This window comes from Rattus rattus, chromosome 8 (assembly GCF_011064425.1).
Source record: "Rattus rattus isolate New Zealand chromosome 8, Rrattus_CSIRO_v1, whole genome shotgun sequence".
Classification (NCBI taxonomy): domain Eukaryota; kingdom Metazoa; phylum Chordata; class Mammalia; order Rodentia; family Muridae; genus Rattus; species Rattus rattus.
The window spans coordinates 65,918,004-65,937,828 of NC_046161.1; the positions used below are offsets into that span (position 1 = coordinate 65,918,004).

At 47.7% G+C, this 19,825-nt stretch overlaps 1 protein-coding gene across 1 annotated transcript in view; it reads right to left on the reverse strand.

Moving 5' to 3' along the window:
- Window positions 1-394: 394 nt before the first annotated feature.
- Window positions 395-19,825, reverse strand: part of Cgnl1 (cingulin like 1) — a 150,417-nt gene continuing 130,986 nt past the window's right edge. The window contains exons 14-19 of the mRNA XM_032910331.1: window positions 17,776-17,865; window positions 6,609-6,692; window positions 5,739-5,863; window positions 4,778-4,886; window positions 4,384-4,547; window positions 395-3,334 (exon numbers count right to left, since the gene is read on the reverse strand). Coding sequence (XP_032766222.1) covers window positions 3,202-3,334; window positions 4,384-4,547; window positions 4,778-4,886; window positions 5,739-5,863; window positions 6,609-6,692; window positions 17,776-17,865 — 705 coding nt within the window. The 3' untranslated portion in view covers window positions 395-3,201. The remainder of the gene's footprint in view (window positions 3,335-4,383; window positions 4,548-4,777; window positions 4,887-5,738; window positions 5,864-6,608; window positions 6,693-17,775; window positions 17,866-19,825) is intronic.

Below are 19,825 nucleotides of genomic sequence, written 5' to 3' on the forward strand. Positions count from 1 at the left end.
TATTCGAGTCTCAGTTGTCAAGCTGGAGCAATTCCCCTTTGTGATTTTTCTGGAATGAACCATTTGGGGCTCAGCACATCATGGTCATCCGTGGCTAACATCTCATCAGCATTTACTGCTGACCCCCACAGTCTCTCAGAGTGGCCCTGGGGCTGGTCAACCCTCGCAGCATTTACACTGGTGCTTTCTTTCTGGCTTGTACCTCACTAGTTCCATGCAGCTGGCTGGCCACCCAGCTCCCCAGCTCCCTGTCTCCAGCTCCCCAGGAATTACAAGTGTGCACCACCACACTTGCCTCTTTTATGTGGGTTCTGGGGTTCAAACTCAGGTCCTCTCGACATAACATCCAAACTCCACAGAAATCAAAGGACAGGAAGTAACACAAGAGCCAGGATTCCTGTCAGCCGACAGTTTATTGAAAGGAAATCTTGCTTTATCCATGAAGTCACTCCCATGGAGGTAGCTGTGATAAAAAGTGTCTCTTTCCCATGACATCGCATAGCGACCAATCCCTACTGAAAGACCCGCCAGAGTATACCAACTGTCATGGTGGAATGACACTCCGGAGCAGGAAAAACAAATTTATAAAAGGCATACAGTGATTGTCTTCTGAGCATTGTGGTTGGCAACACATATGTTTTCACACAAGATATTTTTAAGCTAGCGAAAGAAAATACTCAAGCAGGATTAGTTCTTAAAGCAATAAACAGGGGAATAAAAACATCATGTATATATAAGAAAACCAAGTCTTGCTCACAAGTTTGAGCCAAGAAAGACCTGGAGCCCCTGGATGATAATACATACATAATCCCCACCTTGTCCCAGGATGCACCTGTCATGATCACAGGGAAGAGATGAGTCTGGGATTTACAAACCTCTCTCTAAACCTCAGTCCAGTGTTGTGCCGCCGGCGGTACCACACACACCGCACAAACCCCGACTGCTCCCATTCCATTATGGCACAGGAGACATGTCCTCACCCTGCCTAGCCTGCTTTGGGGGGAAGGGGGGCAGGGAACTCTACAAGTGTTTCCAGTGGTGACCTCTGTTCTCCCTTTCAGGAGCTGTTTTCCTTCATGTAGCTAGCCCCATGGCTACCAGAAAGAACTAGAATAGGAGCTGGCTGATTTTGTCAAACCCCAAAACAAACACCCCCTTTCCTCAGGGTCTTGATTTTGTCACCTGAATCTCTGGGACGAGTGGCCGAGGCATTTCTAGGCTTACTGCAAGTATCAAATGATGACATAAGATTCTAGGAGTCAAAGAATTCCTGTGAGTTCTGGGGAACCAGCCAACCAACCACAGGCTATCAAGTTGCCGAGAGGACAAAGTTCTCAGAGGCTGGGTATAGAGAGGCTCAGCCTGCACCACCACACTCTCCTGGACGGTTACTGGAGGGCAGGGTTGGTTTGTTTTTTTTGAGATGGGGTCTCCTATATCCCAGGTTGGCCTGGAACTGCCTATGTATCCAAGGCTGACCTTGAACTCTGGATCCTCCTGTCACCACTTCCTGAGTGTTGGGATGACAGCATGCTGCACCACACCCGGTTTAGGGAGTTGGGGATTTAAACACAGGGCTTCCTACATGCTAGGCACAGCTGAGCTCCAGCTCCAGCCCACAGACATTTTCACTTTTATTCACTGTGTGTCCAGTGCTAACGTCTGTGCCTGACACATCTTGATGGATGATAATACATATTGGTTAAATGGAAGAATGGCTGAAAGCAGAAATCTCTCCATACCCAGTGAGGAAATGGGCAAGGGCTGTGTCCAGCTATGTCGAGGGAGACAGTGGCTCTCGTGATGTGTAATAGGGCTTGGTTCTCTGGTAGCAAATGCTCATCCTTCAAATCTCTTCTCTTTAAATCTAGGTGGTGATCTCTGACCTGCAGGGGACCAGACTTTTTGGTAACCTGGTCCCCAGGAGTCCCCACATCAGGAAGCCCGGGGACCCTGCTTCAGTGTCCTGTCTCCTCTGCCTTACACACATAGGCAACTCACAAGGTTCTTTCATAGGCGACTGTCATGGTTATGAGGAGACACAGGTAGGCCAGGAGATAGGCAGGGATGCCCAGCATCCTCCCAAAGCCATGCATCATGTGCTTACCCTTGGACCTCTCCCCTTCCCAACACCTGAAGGTCCAAAAAAGACCTTCAGATGGCAAGCACCCCCAATTCTTTTTCCCATCATCCCAAGCTCCAGCTCAGCCCCCAGCCCTCTGTCCTTCCTGCACATCCTCCAGCTTTCCAGAACATCTCTGAATTCCTTCCTACATCAGCCCTACTCCCACTTATTCCTTGAACCTCCTGGATGCCTCCCTCCTCGTCCTCATATCTAAGCCCAGAAGCCTCATCTCAGGGCCCCTCCTACTCCTCCAATTCCAGGCCTGAGCAAGCTTCACTTGGAGGTCTGCCATGGAGGAAAAGGGCCAAGGAGACACAACAATAGGGTTCTTGACCTTTGAGAAGCACAGCACTTGTTGAAAATCTCATCTGTCTCCCCATTCTACTTGCTTGAAGGAAATGGGGAGTGGAAACAGCTCTTTGCATGGTTCAGATACAATAAGCCTCCTCGGTAAAATAAGAAACCAAGGCCTCACACTCAGCCCTAAGTGTCCTTCCCCAACCATCAATGAACTGTTTTCCCATACAATCCATGGATTGATTCCCAGTGCTAATTTTCCAGTCTGAACCCCTCTGGTTTCCAGAGTAGCCTTCATTCTCCCTCCTTTGCCTCCCGCTTTTTAATTCTTGAGATCTGGTAGCTTCATATTCTAAAAGTTAATCAAGATCCATGTGTGAACTTTACAAAGACGTCACACTCCAAAGACGCTGAAGCATTCTAAAGTAGAAGAGCAGTGCTTGAGAAGTTCTGGTTTAAAATGCGTGCAGTCTGTCCATCATTTCATCCCTACACGTACGTCCCTATAGTATTACAGCCGGCATTGGAACCTTCCCAGGGGCAGGAGAAGGAGTGATGGCAGACAGCAGGGCACAACAGGGCTTTGTCTTACCCCCAATATCCCAGTTAGGTCATCTGAAATTTCAATAGCTCCCTATCTAAGATCCAAGGTCACTCAACCACGTAGAGGCCCCGGGAAGAATGTGAGGTGGGAACTGTGGGTCTGACTCCATTCCCAAGCCCTCCTGCTGTCGAGATGGCTGCGGAGTCCTGTCAGGATGAACGGGCCCGGAAGTGGATCAGATCTGGCCGGTGATAGTGCTGTCTTTGGGAAAGGGATAGCTCAGTGGGGCTTCGTAGAGGCTTCCCGAATCACTGCTGAGGTCATCATCGTCTGAGTCATCCAGTACTTTACTAGACAGTGTCTTAAGCCTGCGGAAACACAGAAGAGATATTTCTCGATCCTGGCTAGGGCTTGCCTCTGATTTGGAGATGGAGGAAAGGACGTTGGGCTCCTACCCTCCACACCCACTGCTGCATCTGCAGACATGAATTTGCCAGCAAAGGACACTTGTCACAGGTGCAAACTGCCTATTACTCCTGATCGATGTTGTTAGGGTGAGCCACCAACAGTATAACTGAAATCTCCTAACTCTAATATGGCTGCTGGCCAGGGTGCTTCTGATTTCACTATGGATCAAAAACAAGTTTTCTTCTAAGATGGGGGGTCTCAAATAGCCAGCCCATGCTGGCCTCAAGCTAAATATGTAGCCAAAAATGGCCCTGAGGTTTTGATCCTCTTGCCTCTTAAGTACTGAGGTCATAGGTCACACACCTATATGAAGGGAAGGAACCCAGGGCCTTCTGCGTGTGAGACAAGCGCTTACCACCTGAGCCACATCCCCACACAGTAATGTCTTCATGGTTTATCAAAACCTTATCTCTCGCCCACTGAGTCCTTAACTATTGTAGCAGACTGCTGACCTTGGGGCAAGTTCTCAGTCCTGTGTGGTAGGATTCTCAGGGAGCTGGAGGCACGTGAGTGGAGCTGTTGGTTTGAGAGCTACCTCAAACAGCAGGCATCAAACCCCAGGTGCAGACAGCCTCCACAAAAGGCTAGTGCTCTGGGTGAGCATGACCCTGCACTCAGCCTTCACCTCAGTATGGGGTTCTGGTTCTGGGGTAGGGAAAACACTCCTCTAGTCCCAACCTTCAGCTTTCCTCAGAGCAGCTCGGAAGATCCTCATTCTTAGAAGAGTATAAATGAGAACTTTACTCTCCAGTCAGATAGGAGATGCTCCTCCACAGTGGAGGGGATACCCCGACCCTCCCTGTGCCTCAGGCTCCCTCTGGGATGAGGGTGGCTTACGTGAGACCTTACTGAACAAGTAAGGCGACTCATGTAGACACAGCCACTTTCACCTCAAGAATGGGATGACCCCATTAGCTATGGGCCTTGGCGGGCCACCACCTCTACCCACCTTAAGCCCTTCTTCATAGAGTTGAGCTGCCCCTGCAGCTGCTCGTTCACTCCTATCTGCTCCTCCAGCTCCCTCTGCAGCTTCTTCTTAGAACTTTCCAGTCTGTCGATCTCCTCTTCAGCCTCCTCCACCTGGCGCTTCATGGCTTTCAGGCGCAAGCTCAGCTGTATGAGGGAAGATGGCACTTGAGTGTTAGCTGAATGTCCAGCTGAGCTAGAGAAGCCAGAGCAAGAGATGCCTGGGAACACTGCCTCAGCAAAAGTGAGAAGACCTGATGTCAGGGAACCCGGCCTCACAGAAAAGTGAGAAGACCTGTAGGGTGAGTGGGACAGGGGACTCTGTACGGTCCCCATGTCCAGGCCCCATCTGAGAGAGGAGGCAGAGACTCTCTTACCTGGTCCTTCTGTTCAGTCAGTGACAGATGCTCATCATCCACCTGTATCACCAATTCCTTCACCTTCCGCTCCAGCCTTCGGTTGTTGAGCTGCAGGTTGGCCCGGTCCCTGGGAATAGAGAAAGCAGTACAGACATATTCTCTAATTCCTCTAGTTCTCAGCCTTGCAGGGACCCCAGGCTGGGAGGAGGAGATGGAACTCCCCAGCCATAGGTGCCTGGTCAGCTCAGGATCAGAGAAAAACAGCTACACAGGAAGAAAGGGCTGATCGTATCACAGGAGGAAACATGAAGCCCTAAGAGGGGCAAGACTCTCCCAAGGCTGTAGGACCAGAGCTCAGAAGTGGCCTGAGCTCTTCTGCTGTGAAGCTTAACTTTTGAAGCAAAGCATCACACACCAGTATTTGGTGCCTATATCAGCCAGGCTTAGAAATCTTACTGAAATCGTGTACATATGTGCCAGGCAGCTTCAAGGAAGGTTGTGGGGATGATCCTCAGGCTGGGACTTTGTGGTGAGCTCAAAAGTCATTTTGTTGGGAAGAAGTCCCACATCTTTCCTACCCGCTGTCGAAAGACCCCCCAATCCTGGTAGGTGGTTGGTGACTTCTGTTTGAATACACCTACCCTCAGGGCCACAGCTGCTTCCTGCCTGCCTCTAACCTGTCTCAAATTCAACAGTTTACAAAGTAGTCTGCTCTGCTAGTGAGATGCAGACAGTGACCAGCTGCAGTCCAATCCTGGATTTCTGTGCAGGCACACAGAGCACAGCCAGACCACCCTTATCGTCCCTTACCTTGGTGGAGCTCAATGGTTTTATCTGAGAACTGGAGGTGGCTATAAGGCTGGGCTTGGCTCCACCTTGCATGGGGGCTGATAGGATGGGAGGAGAGCCTCCAACCCACCAGGCCTAATGAATGACCAGGGCCTACCTGGCCCCCTGCCTCACTCCAGACTGGGCCTACCTCTCTTCGTTCTCCAGCCGGTCCTCCAGCTCTGCAATCCTGGCCTCCATTTGCACCACCAGGCCCTCCTTACTGGACCTGTAGGAACCTTCCAGGTGGGTAATCCGGCTCTTTAAGTCTTTGTTCTGGAAATGGAGAGGGACTCTGTGAGAGACTTGGTTGGGTTGGGCGTGCTCTTTGAGCAGAAGCATACTAGGTAGAATGAGGAAACTGGTCAGTGCCTAGACACCAGGGGATTCCAGAGACTGTTCCACGAAGGCCCTTTGAACTCAGGTCTTAGCAGGTAAAAGGGAGAGACTCTAAGCTGTTGCCTTATGAGCCTGGATGAAAGGGCTGGCACGTGACAAGACTCCTGAGCATGGAGGGAAGGGGCAGTGTTTTTCAGCAGCAGACAGAGAAAACTGATGTGACTGATTCTTCTCAGTCGCTTACATTTTTAACGATGTGATTATTTTCCATCCCCTTTACACTGGTGTTATACTCTCCTGTGCTGATGGCTTTCTTGCCACTGGTTATAGTCAATCACTTCTAAACACTGTGCTAAATCTTCCTTGACTGCTGAGTCTACCTACTGTAGACATTTGGGACCAGTTTCTTGGTGAGTCACCTTGTCAATTAGGAGCCTCCTTGAACTGGAGCCTTTTGTCCACTCATGAAAATGACCTGGGCCCTCAGCAGTGAACTGCAGGGTTGGCCTCTGAGAAGGGCTGACACTGAGGTTGAGCACCAACTTCATCCTACCTGTCACCTCAGTGCCCCACATGCTGACCCTGGGGTAGGGAGAGCGTCTGCCACATTCCCATAGGAGAAGACCAGGAGCCCAACATGAGGGAGTAGGAGGCAGGAACTCATGGAGCCGGCTGTCCTCACCTGTCTCTCTAGGGAAATCTTGTCACACTCTAGGTCTTGCTTGGCAGCTTTCTCCTGAAGTAGCTCACTCCTTATCTGCTCCATCTACAACAAGCAGAACAAAAGGGGTTAAAACTTGGCCCTCACACTCTTTCACTTACATGGTTCCAACAACAAATCAGGTTTAATGAAGGCAGGATACCCATCAAACTGCTTCTCTTGAGTAGACCTTTTTCTGAGATGCTCTTGATCCTTTGGTGAGTACAGTGATAGTTAACTAAAAATAACAGTAGTCACTGGAGCTAACTCTGCGATTATATATTGAATTGTTCTCTTTCCATATTCATCTGTAGGTCCCAGAGATGAAGACCTATTGGGTCTCCATGTCCTATGGTCCAGTAACCATAGGTTCCTGGTGACATAAGATTTACATCACCTGTACCTGATCTGAAAAAGTTAGGAACAGTGCTTTCTATATATGTACCACAGATCAGACCCTAGTTCCTAGCCTCTGTACAGCTCTGCAAGCTCACATGTGCTGCACAGTCTTGTAGCCACTTTCAGGAAATGTCAAAGTCAACCATGGCACAGAGACACTGCTAACATCAAAGATGAAGACATCACCACAGGCTAGACCACCACGAGCAAACCTATTTCACAGGATACAACCCCAAATTTCCAAATCTGAAGAGATCTGTGATGCTCAAAGTACGTCAACTAGATTCACTTAAAACAGATCATCACCAGGGTTATGTCAACATGTCACAGGTATAAGACAAAGACAGTATCATAAAAGTAGTGAGAAGAAAATGACAGTGAGAGCCCACTAAACTTAAAGCAGATTTCTCAACAGAAACCTTACAGGGTAGATACTATATTAAAAAACTGAAAGGGGCTGGAGAGATGGCTCAGCAGTTAAGAGCACCGACTGTTTTTCCTGAGGTCCTGAGTTCAAATCCCAGCAACCACATGGTGGCTCACAACCATCTGTAATGGGATCTGATGCCCTCTTCTGGTGTGTCTGAAGACAGCGACAGTGTACTCACATACATAAAATAAATAAATCTTAAAAAAAAAAACTGAAAGAAATAACACTTAGATACCTAATACTAAACCCACAAGTTAGTCTTAATAAGTGAAAGAAAAAAATAGTGTTTCTCAGATAAGCAGCACCAGATCAAACCTACAAGAAAATACTAGAAATGAAAAGATGTCAGCTATCATCCTGAAAGCACACATAAAACCCAGTAGGAGAGCAGATATGCAAAAGAGAAAGGGAATCACACACAGGTGAGGAAAATAAATCACAAAAATAAATAGTAATGGAGATAGGAAAGAACAAACATTTAAAACAAGCAGAGTGTAGTTGACAGATGAGAATGTTATTTATTGATAACAACCTCAAATGTGAATATGATAAATTTATCAATCAAAAGACAGATTAGTCAAGTGGGGAGAGAAATAAAATCCCAACTGGATGCTGCCTACAAGAAACTGACTTCATTGGGAAAGACATAGTGAATAACAGTGGGGAGCTGAGAAAAGATTATCATTGTTATTCAGAAATGTGGAACAACCAATGGCCGGCCCTAAAAACATGCACATGTGTGCAACATTAAATGGACTCATGTGTACATGCACTTAATAATTTTAAAGAACTATAGAAATAAAACATGAAAGCAGGAGGAAGATTTGAAGGAAGAGCATGGAGTGGGGGCAGGATAAGGGACTGCAGATGATGGAAGCATGTTATGTACACGTGTGAAATGTCATGAAATCCATTAGTTCATACACTTAGTAAATGATATAAGGCTGGGCATGATGGCGCATGACTTTAATCCCAGTACTCAGGAGGCAGAGGCAGGAGGGGCTACAAAGCGAGTCCAGGACAGCCAGGGCTTGTTACACAGGGAAATCCAGTCTTGGGAGAAAAAACAGATAAAAAATGTAGCAGAGTTTAAACAAAATGTTAATATAGACCCAGTTCAACAAGATTTAACCACTGCACCATATATGTGTGTATATATATATATACATATACATATACATATATACATATATATATACATATATATTTGAAAATCATTACTTTTAAGGAGATCTCTCAGACAAAAGTAGTGGGAATTCAAAAAATCAGATCATCCAGGTTAAAAAAAAAAAAATCAACAAACCTCTGAGTCCTGCTGTTCTACATAGAGAAAGGACCCAACGGATACTTACTGAACATCTCACCAGCAGCCACAGAATACACATCTGTATTACCAAGTGGGACATCCTCTAGGACAGTAGTTCTCAACCTTCCTAATGCCGAGACCCTTCAATACAGTTCATGTTGTGACTGCCAACCATAAAATGTACTTCATAGCAGCAATTTTGCTACGCTTAACACTTGAGAGGCAGAGACAGGTGGATTTCTGAATTCAAGGCCAGCCTGGTCTACAGAGCAAATTCCAACTTAGCCAGGGTTACACAGAGAAACCCTGTCTCAAAAAAAAAAAAAAAAAAAAGAATTGTAATACCTCATACTGATACACAGGATATCTGATATGCAAAGGGGTCTCAAACCACAGGCTGAGAACCACTGCTCTGAGGTAACACGCATCAGCCCACACATCAGGTCTCAAGAGACTGAAAGCTGTGAAACTATATCATGTGTCTTCTTAGATGATGTGGTGGTTTGAATGAAAATGCCCACGCCAGGCCAAGTAACATTCTCAGTTATCAATCTAGTACCATGTCTGCCTGTGTGCCGCCATGCTTCCTGCCACGATGCTAATGGACTAAAGCTCTGAACTGAGAGCCAGTCCCAGTTAGATGCTTTCCTTTATTAAGAGTTGGTTATGGTGTCTCTTCATAGAAATAAAGCCCTGAGCTAAATGATGATAATGGAATAAAATTACAAGTCAAGAAAGAGAATGGAAAGTATACAGACACAAAGAAATTACATAATACTAAATGGCCCATGGTAACAAAAAACAAATTGGAAAAGGAAATGTTTGAAAGCTTTACAAAAGAGGGGCTGGAGAGATGGCTCAGCGGTTAAAAGCATTGGCTGCTCTTCCAGAGGTCCTGGGTTCAGTTCCCAGCAACCACATGGTGGCTCACAACCATCTGTAATGGGATCCGATGCCCTCTTCTGGTGTGAGGTGTACATGTAGCAGAGTACTCTTACACATAAAACAAAATTTAAAAACAAAAAGCTTTGCAAATAAAAATTCCAACCAAAATCTGTGGACCAATACAAATGCAGTATTGAAGGTAATCTTGTAGTAATCAATGTATCTACCCATTAAAATAGACCATGAGCTGGGGGCTTGGGAGCTGGGGGTTGTGTTGAGGGGAGACCTAGGCCAACCCAACACTGGAACACCTTCCTGTCAGCCTGGGCTACATAATACCCTGTCTGAAAAACCAACATGGCAGAACGAACTGATGGGCAAAGACTGTAAAATCGTTTCTATAGATAGAAACAAAGCATTTGATAAGATTCAGTATTCCTTTGTAATGGAGGACCCAAAGGTCATCTTGCTAACTGAAATAACCCAGTCCTGGAGAGGCAAACACAATTATCACTCCTGTGGAGACTAAGGGGTGTGTAGAGCTGAATGGAAAAGAGGTCGGGATCTGGGAAGGGGATGGAAAGCTCAAAGAGGGACTTGAAAACCACACAAATGCAGTAACGACTTCTGGTTCTTCTTTGGCATAGTAAGGTAGCCATCAGTTAAAACATAGCTCAGTACTCACATGTAATCTCAGTGCCGGGAAGGCTGAGGCAGGAGGACTGTTTTGAGCTCCATGGCAAAAGCGTCTCAAAGATTAAAAAAAACCCTAAAGAATAAGCCAGGCAGTGGCGGTGCACACCTTTAATCCCAGCACTTGGGAGGCAGAGGCAGGCAGATCTCAGGAGTCCAAGTCCAGCCTGGTCTACAGTGACTTTCAGGACAGTCAGGGCTACACAGAGAGACCCTAGAGAGAGGCTGGGAGGTGGGGGACCAAAAAATTAAAAACAAAACCCAAAACTGTTTAAAATCAGTTTTTAAAGAATTATTTATTTATTCTATGTATGCGAGTGCACTGTCGCTGTCCTCAGACACATCAGAAGAGGGCATCGAATCTCATTACAGATGGTTGTGAGCCACCATGTGGTTGCTGGGATTTGAACTCAGGACCTCTGGAAGAGCAGTCAGTGCCCTTAACCGCTGAGCCATCTCTCCAACCCTAAAATCAGTTTTTAAATGACTAGGTGACACATGATAATGTCCCACTCAGAACTACTGAAAGGCAATGGCTGCCAGGGAGGAAGCATCAGTTTGTTCGGGGTTTCATCCTGGTAGGTTAACCTCACACCAGCAGGCAGGCCTATACCCAAGCACGTGAGCAGCACTAGTTGGACTTGGTAGGTTATTAATTAAAGGTGTGTCAGGGGAGCTGCGGCTTGCAGTAGATGGCAGTTAGAACAGAAAGCCACAACTGATCGATGTCCACAGAATAAGAGACTTGGGAGCACTCAGCCCTAAATGGGATGAACCACACCCTCCCTTCAAGGCCCAGGGATCTGTGTGGAAGAGAACGGTGGAAAGATTGCAAGAGCCTGAGGCGGTAGAGGACGTCAAGGAAATTGTGTCTTCAGACACAACACAGGGCAGGTACACATAGGAGCTCAGAGAGTGACAACATGTACAAGACTGCACACGCTCAGATAAAATCCCAGTGTGCAGGAGGGGAGGTAGGTATGAAATGCTAGCCCGAGCGAAGGAGCTATCAGAGCCTAATTAATTACTGTTGGATGAGAAAAGAAATCCGTTTTCTTTAATGGCTGATAATCAGAGAAGGCCCAGGGCCCAGGAGGAGGAGTTGACCAACAGAAGCAGACTCTGTGTTTTGTTCTGTTTTTCCTCTTAAACGAGAGAACATTAAGTTGGGCGGGTCAGGGGTGTGGAAGAGTTGAGGGAGGGGAAAGAACATGACCAAAATGTACGATAGAAAATTTTCTCAAAAAAATTAAACAGGGGAACTATGAAGTTAGAAGGAGCTGTGAGGGTGAAACACATTGTATACATGTATCATTGTATACATTGTATACATGGAATGCTCAAAGAATAGTGTTACACTAAAAATCCTTAGTTGTTGAAAAGATGGAAATACTTATTGCCCTAACTAGAAAATGACACACTGTACACACGTGTTAAGTGATCACAGTGTCCTCTATAAGGGTATTCAAATACTAAGACACAAAACCAAAATAGCCCAGTCTAGTTCCCTCAGGCCATCTTTGTACAGAGCAAGGAAAAATGCCAACAATGTAACGGACAAGCAGAGAAAATGCCACACTCCACCAGCTACTTCCTTCCACTTGCCCCAGAGCCCTCAACAGTCACACGCTGTTGAAGAGCATGGACTTATTCCTGTGACTGCTGGCTAACGAATGCGGGCTCACAGCCTGCTCTGGGCACAGCCATGCCTCCTAGGGGAAGCCTGTGCTTGGGGGGCACACCTGCACTTGAGGCACACTGTGCATACCTTCCATGGTGGGAAGGAACTCCACAGCCTGGTCCAGCTTCTCCTCCCCCATGGGACCTTGCTCACAGAACAGGGCCTGCAGGTTCATTTGTACCTGAGCAAAGTAGCCCACAGTGCCCTTTCACTTGCCCAGAACAGAATGTTTTGGTTACCACCCAATCCTGTAGGATGCTGTTCAAGGAGACTTCCAAGGAAGCCAGAGGACCCTGCCCTATCCTACAGAGAAGGAAAAACGGTCCCCAAAAGTGAGGTGATGCAGAAGACCCGACTGATGCTAGTAGAGAAATCAAGTTGACCACAGAAGTATTAAAATGCACACAGAGCAGAGGCTAGCCTCTCCCGGCAGCTGTGCAGGGAGCCAGAGGGGTAGTAGGAACAGCCCTGCTCCAGCCATGTACTGGGTCTGAGCCTGTTAATCCTTCTGGAAGCTCCCACACAGGTGCTATCACCCTGTTTGTCTGATGGGAGAGTCAGAATAGTGTCTGGATCAGATCTGAATGGAAGCAGCTTGGGGATTTTACCCCAGGGCTTCTGACAAAAGCCCTCAGTCCCCCAACCTCCACCCCCAGCCATTGTCCCTCCACAGAACCATAGACTCCAGAGGTTTGATGTATGGCAAAATCCTACAGGAAACCGAGTGTTAGTGGGGAATTCTGTAGAGCTCCAGAGGAGGTCTACAGTGGGTAAGTGGGGAGAGCCCTGCAGCATGGAGGACTGCCTCCATCACTGTGCTGGGTCCCAGCTGTGAGCTTAGACCATGCAGCGTCCAGCATCTACCAGAAAAGACCTCCCCTGTGGCAGAACTTTAAGGAAGAGATACCTCTGAGGGTCTCTTCAGGTTCAAGCCCTCCCTGGAGAGCTCCGGGGAAAACGGAAAAAACGAAAACAAAATAGTAACTTTTCATACCTCACTCCATGTCCCCTCAAAAGAGGGCTCTTAAGATGAAAGTGTAAAATAAATCGGAAGAACAGGAAGGAATAGAAAGCAGACAGCCATAAAAACCCAGCGGTGACAGCAGCCAGGTAGGCTGTGCTGCTGAGGCTTTTGGAAAACACAGCAGGGTCCCCCCCCTCCACGCTCCTAAAAACCAGCCCGACATTATGCTCTAAAATAAATCCACCATGTGGAGGAGACTCAAGGAATTCTGCATGGCTTTACAGTCAAGGTCCCAAAGAAGAATGATTTCACCACAAATCTAGGCAAGCCTCAGGGAGCCCTTGCTTCTGCGGCTCAGCTCTGCACCCGGATCTCACGTTCTGATCGTTATTTGGACCCAGGGAAGTGAGGCTGGAGAAAAACCTCACGTAAGCCCAGTGTTTTACATGCTGTTTACCCTTAAACCCTATTAAACAGTCTGAATCCAAGCTCTGTGGTCAAATTAAAACAGACAGGAGCGCAGCTGGACTGACTGGGTGCTAACTCACGTGGAACGTATTGGTAAGAAGCAGCAGGTCCCATTCTAGCAGCCGGTGGCACCAGGATACCAGCGACCCAAGCTAGCTCTCAGGTTTAGAAGCTGCAGCCTTTTGGGTTAATGAGACACCAGAGACGTTTACGGTTGCTGCTAATAACAGCCTCCTGGCCTGGGTTTATCAATGGGCTGTGAGGAGGTAGGCAGGCCATCACTCCTGGACTGGTGCTAAGAGTTACATCCTAAGAATTATCGCCAGCCAACCTACACAGCGGGCTTTTGAGCAGCTGAGACCCTAAGAGGCAGCTCTGAGCCTGGAGTCGCTTTAACTGAAAGAGGAAACCCCACTTTGATCTGTCACTTTCCTCATGAAGGGAGGTCATTTGGAGTCTCATTTACTGGTTCCTAAGTCCCCAGGTACTGAGGAGCAGGTGTGAGCCAGCCAGCGGTCTCTGACAGTAGCTGTTCATACCTCGAGCTTTACCCCCTGGGATTTGTCTGGCAGTTTCCAAGGCAACGAGGCAGGCTAGCTAGTCCCTGAGAAGATGGGGATGTTTCCCAAAGTTTGAAGTTGGTATTCGCTCCCTGCCAGCTGCCAGCTGTCTGGGTGGGAGGAGTCAACTCACCGCTGTGCTGTGTCATCCTGGCTCTCAAGGCTGACTGGCGGGGGATGGAGGAACACGGGATGGAGGAACCGGGTGCCCGTGGGCAAGCCCAACCCTGCTGTGTGTATTCAGCTACCAGCCGTGGTATGCTCAGTGCTGTCCACTGAGCAGGACACCAGCCTACCCAGCACGTTTAACTCAGGCTAGACCTCTTTCTGCCTGACTCTTACACATAATGAGTGTCAGAGGAGGCAAAGGTAAATGCAATCCTGTGTATTTTAAGTGGTAATAATAATAATAAACCAATTATTATTATTATTACTATTACGAGGTGCTGGGGAATTAATTCAGGGCTTTGGGAATGCTAAGCAATTACTCGCTAACTGAGCCACAACCCTTACCCATTCACATTATTTTTAACTTGAAGATCTTTAGAATATGATGCAAGTGTAGGGTCATAATGTGACCCCTACCTCTTACAAACTATGCAACCGTAGGCCATGACTATTCCTTCCAAGCCCTGAATATGGCCAAGAAAGCATGCAAAGAGCCAGCACTTGAAAATCCCCTGTATGGTTGCCAGCAGTCATGGGCAGAAATGTTCAGTTTGTTTCGTGGCGCTGGGAATTGAACCTGGGGCCTCCGGGATACAGGAAAGTTAGTACCAATGTACAGTATCCCCGTCTCTCTTATTCTGCGACACGGTTTCACTAGTAATCTCTCTGCAGCTCAGGGAGGCCTTGAATTCACAAGAACGTTCTCACAGCGGCTTTCTCTGCCCCAGAGCAGCACAGTGAAGGGCGTCTGCACCCCCTCTTTACTCCCAGCTCTTTCTTACATTGACTTTCTAGAACATTGTATATGCTTCACTGCTCTGCTGAATAGCCTTCCATGGCTCCCCCTTGCCTTCAGGATGCAGCCATTCAAAGCCTTGCCTCTCCAAACCTGGCCCCTCCACTTTCCTCATGGAAACCAGAAATGTGTGAGCTTTCGTTGCTTCTCAACATCCGGTGCTGACTTGTCGACCTGTTCTGGCTCTGATGCCACACCCACTGTGCCCAGCTACTCTGCTGGATCACTTCTTCAAGGTTGCCGCCTGGCCAAGATTTCGCTAAGGGCCTTTCCCTTGTGGGCTAGCATCCCACTCTTGGTATTTAGCACCTGTGCCATTTTACTGTTAGTTTTCGCTTGTTAAATCTAGTTCCTCTCCTAGGCTCACTCCGGAATTCTGCAGCTTTATCACTCTGTCATGCATGAAGCCATATTTTCTGTATTTTCCAGGCTCTGGTAGCTAAAAGACCATGTTTGGGAAGAGGAAGCCTAAGCTAGCCCCTAGAGCTACCTGCCACAGTCTTAAGTCCTTTGTTGCTCTGGGTCTCAAATCTTTCATCCATTACACAATTCTGCAGATTTAACCTCTGACAGCCTTGCCAGGGCCAGCCTTCTGCTTAGATGGCCAGAACCCTCTGGTCTGGCCTATTTACCTAAGACCTAACGCTGGGATGAGGGGAAAAACTTGGATATATTGGGAGGAAACAAGGATTCAGAACTTAGAAGTACTCAGTTTTAAATAGAGAACAGAAAACTTACTTTTAAAAGGAAGCAAGAGGCGTTTTTGTTTTTGTTTTTTTAATCTTTTCCTGTGCTGCTTCTTTTTCTAGCTGTAATTTGCTGGGAGTCCCTGGTTAACGCCATTCATAGGACTCAAGGTGACCGGTGCCACTTTCTGTCCTTTAGTCTCCTGACTTTGTTAGGATATCAGAAACTCAGAACTGATTAGAGGAGAAAGGGGTTCAGCTTTTAAGGGTCCCCTTCTTGCTGTGATATAACAGGCAGCCACAGGTGCATGTCCCTGGGAAGTCAGCACTGACTCTCTACACGCCCTGTCTACATGCCCTTAAAGGCAGAAAGCCAGCCTTTGAGACAAAGGATTGTTGGTGAAGCGGGACATTCTTCTCAAATGTCCCTCTCTAATCAGGAGGCATCAAGGGCCAGAAGGGGTCAGAGACCTCCATCAGCAGGCATCACTCACCAGCCATGGTAGCAGACCTGAAACCGCAGTGCTCAGAGGCTGAGGCAGGAGGATAGACAGGTAGAGGCTAGCATGGGCTTCATAACAAGACCTATCACCACAAACCACGGAAGGGAGGGACGGAGGGAGGGAAGGGGAAGCAGCATTGGTCTTAGAGCTTTGGGTTTGTTTCTCATCAGTTTCTATATCAATTTGAACTTGATTTTCAGTTTCTCCATTTACAGCAAGCATGCACTTACTTTCTCTACCTCCCAGAAATGACAAGGCAGAAATGGAACCGGACAATAGGCAGGTTTAGAGAGGGGGCACCTTTAGATACTTCTACATAAATAGCTTTGGTTTATTTGTGGAAAAAGGTCTTGTGTAGCCCAGGCTGGCATAGAACTTAATATGTAGCCAAGGATGGATGACCTCAAACGTCTAATCCTCCTGCCTTCACTTCTTAGAATCACAGCCATGCGTTACCATGCCAGTTTATGCAGTGCCAGAGATTGAACCCAGGACTTTGTGCATGATGGGCAAGTACCCTGCAAACTGAGCTACATTTCCAGACTCAGTAATCTGGGAATTCCCCAAAGCTCCACAGGAGGCCAGCACAGGAGCAGGCCTGAGACTGCGCATGGAGTCCTCCAGCATGAACCTCAAGTTCTTGGCTCAGTGGAAAATTTTCAGCATTGACCACTGAGGCGAGCAGTCGCATTCCATGACTCTACTGCTCAGTGAGAGGAAAAAGCCAAAGGTGCTCTGGGACCAGACACCTCATGGTTCTGGGCCAGCGGCTGAACCAGTGGAAGTGCTGGGTTCTGGTTCAGCATGCCTGTGTTTTCTTCTGGGTATTCATGGTGGAACTGGAAACTGGTTTTAACCGCCTGGAATATTAGTAAGGTGACAGTTCTCACCATTCCTCCCACTGTGCTTCTATCACAGGGAACCTGGACAAAACAAACCTACGGGCATTTCTCTCATTATGCACGCTTAGCAAACCTTGGAATGCCCTGAGGTAACAACGGCTGCTTAGCCAGACTGGCAGGACCTCCTAACAAAACAGCTCTGAGGCCAGTATGAGAACTTAGAAAACACAGGAAGAACTGTGGGGAGCCAATGTCGAGGTTGAGCCGCCCATCTGTGTCCTGGCATTCGAGAAAGTCCCTCTCTAAACCTCTGCTGCTCAGGCTTCTGAATGCTACCCCACCATGAGCACAGCTCAGGAGCCAACACAGAACCAGAGCCCAGTGGCCTGGCTTAAAGTCCCCGCCTCACTCCCCCTGGAAACGCGTGCACATCAGAAGGGCGGGTGGCAAAGGAGCCAGTGACCTTCATCTTCGTCTGTGAGCAGGGACTGCCAGCCCACTGACGCCCCAAACCTCCAGCCTAGTCACCCTGAGTTGAACCTTGGTTTCTGCAGCTAATATATCATTTCCTGCCACCACTCTAGGAAATTCCCTCATGTTACCAACCCCTTCCCTCCCAGTGGCTTATGATGTCAAAGACGACTGAATCTCTCCTTGTGCTCTGTAAGGCAAGACTGTCTCCTCCTCGCTCTGAGTCCCTAGGCTCAGCCTCTCATGCCTCATTTCCCATAGTGCCACACACTTCTCCCTTCAACAACTCCCTCATACCTGTTCCCTGCTCCACGTGATCCTCTCAGACAGCAAGTCAGCGTTCATTCGTTCTTCTTCCAACTCAATCTCCAATTGGGACACCTTGTCCTGGGAAAGGAGGACACAAACGGGTCACTTCAGTTCGACTGACCTGCGTTAGGAGCACGGGGTGCCCATGGAAAGAAACCCCGAGAGCAAATGAGAACCGAGCATTGTTAGGGCTTGCAAACATAAGGCATCTATTTCTTTTCCTCTCTCCTTCTCTTCTCCTTCCTAAAGGGCTTCATGGATCCCAGAGTAACTTCAAATTTCCTATGTAGCCCAGGATCATCTCAGACCTGCTCTTCCTACATCCACCTCCCAAGTGCTGGCGTTACAAGATCGAGCCTTATATTCAGTGCTTGAGATTGAACCCAGAGCTTCACTGCTAGGCAAGTGTTCTACTAGCGACAGACACCCCCAGCTTTTATCTGTGTCATTTCTTACACTGTCCACAGCAGGTATTTTAAAAATATGTGTTGTTGCTTTTGTGATACAGTTGGGCACACAGGAAATATACAAAGGGAGAAAAGCATTACCCTAAGCCCCGATGAACGAAACAAACGCACTAAGGATGTGTTGGTATAGTTTGTGTCTTAACTGGGAAGGCAGCCCGGACAGTCCTTCGTGCTCCAGAAGCTTTCTCCCGTGAGTGACCTGCCTCTTCTCTACAGCACCCGTGAACCAGCAGTGGACACTCCCGAACCCGCACTGATTGCACAGGACAGTGGTGGCCAATTCTGGTAAATCACCATCACAGAGTAATGACAGTCTGTTCCTCTGGACGCTATTAAACATCACTGGGAATTCAGAGAGAAGCATTTCAGAGTAGTTTTATGAATGAGAGAAAGAGGTTTCCGCACGCAGTGCTGGGGGACTTGAACCTATGTTTCCTCTGTCTCCAGTAGATTTTACATAGGTCTGGGTAAACTTGGTCATGGGTGCTTCTTAAAATGTATTATTTATAAAACAATGTTTTCATTCTTTTATGTTATGCATATACGTGTTTTGTCTGCCTGTAAGTCTGCGTACCACACATGTGCAGTACCTGTGGAAGCCACAGAGGCTGTCAGATTTCCTTGGACTGGAGTCACAAGTGGGGTTGTGTGCCACTATGTGGGTCCTCTGGAAGGGCAGTCCCTCGCTCTTAACCACTGAGCCGTCTCTCTAGCCCCAACAGTGCTTTTTAAAAACCAAGATTTTGACTTTTCAAAGGCAGCACTTGTGTCTAAGTATGAACTATGGAACTGCCAGTGTGGACGGACAACCGTGGGTGGCTCTGTAAACACCAGCTAGGAAGCTCTTGGAACTCGCGTGACTGATGAACTGTCTATGAATGAACGGCCGTATCAAGTGTGATCAAAGCCTCCCGGGAGGACCAGGTAAAAGCACTTATTGTGAAGACGGAGACGAGAGTTCAGACTCCAGAACTCACGTGAAAACGGAGAGAACGGACTCAGCCAAGTATCTTCCATCTTCCACATTCATACACACACACAATAATAAATAACATTAAATAAAATGTAAAACCTAGAAAGGGGGCTGGAGAGATGGCTCAGAGGTTAAGTTCCCAGCAACTACATGGTTAGTTCATAAACATCTATAATGAGGTCTAGTGCCCTCTTAATGGCCTGCAGACATCCAAGCAGGCAGAATGCTGTATACATAATAAATCTAAAACAAAACAAAAAGACCTGTAAAGAACCAAAAGTTCTCCCCTGGGAGCAGAAAGTCCCAGAAACTAACTCAGGACATGGTCAGCTGCTGCTTGAAGTTCCTGTCCATCCAGAATATCTGCAGAGCTTCAAGCGCCTGCAGCTGAATTCACAGGAAATGTCTCTGTGGAGAGCTCCTGAGACCTGAGAATTAGCTACGCTTTAGTGAAGGAAGGGAAAAGGCACAAGTCATGACAACGTGGCCCTGCCACCTCTTAGAGCAGCTCCTCTCATGATCACGATGCCTTTCATGATGGCAGGACCCCGGGAGGCCGGAACTGAAGAACAAGTGGGGAAATGCCTCCAGGAGTGTT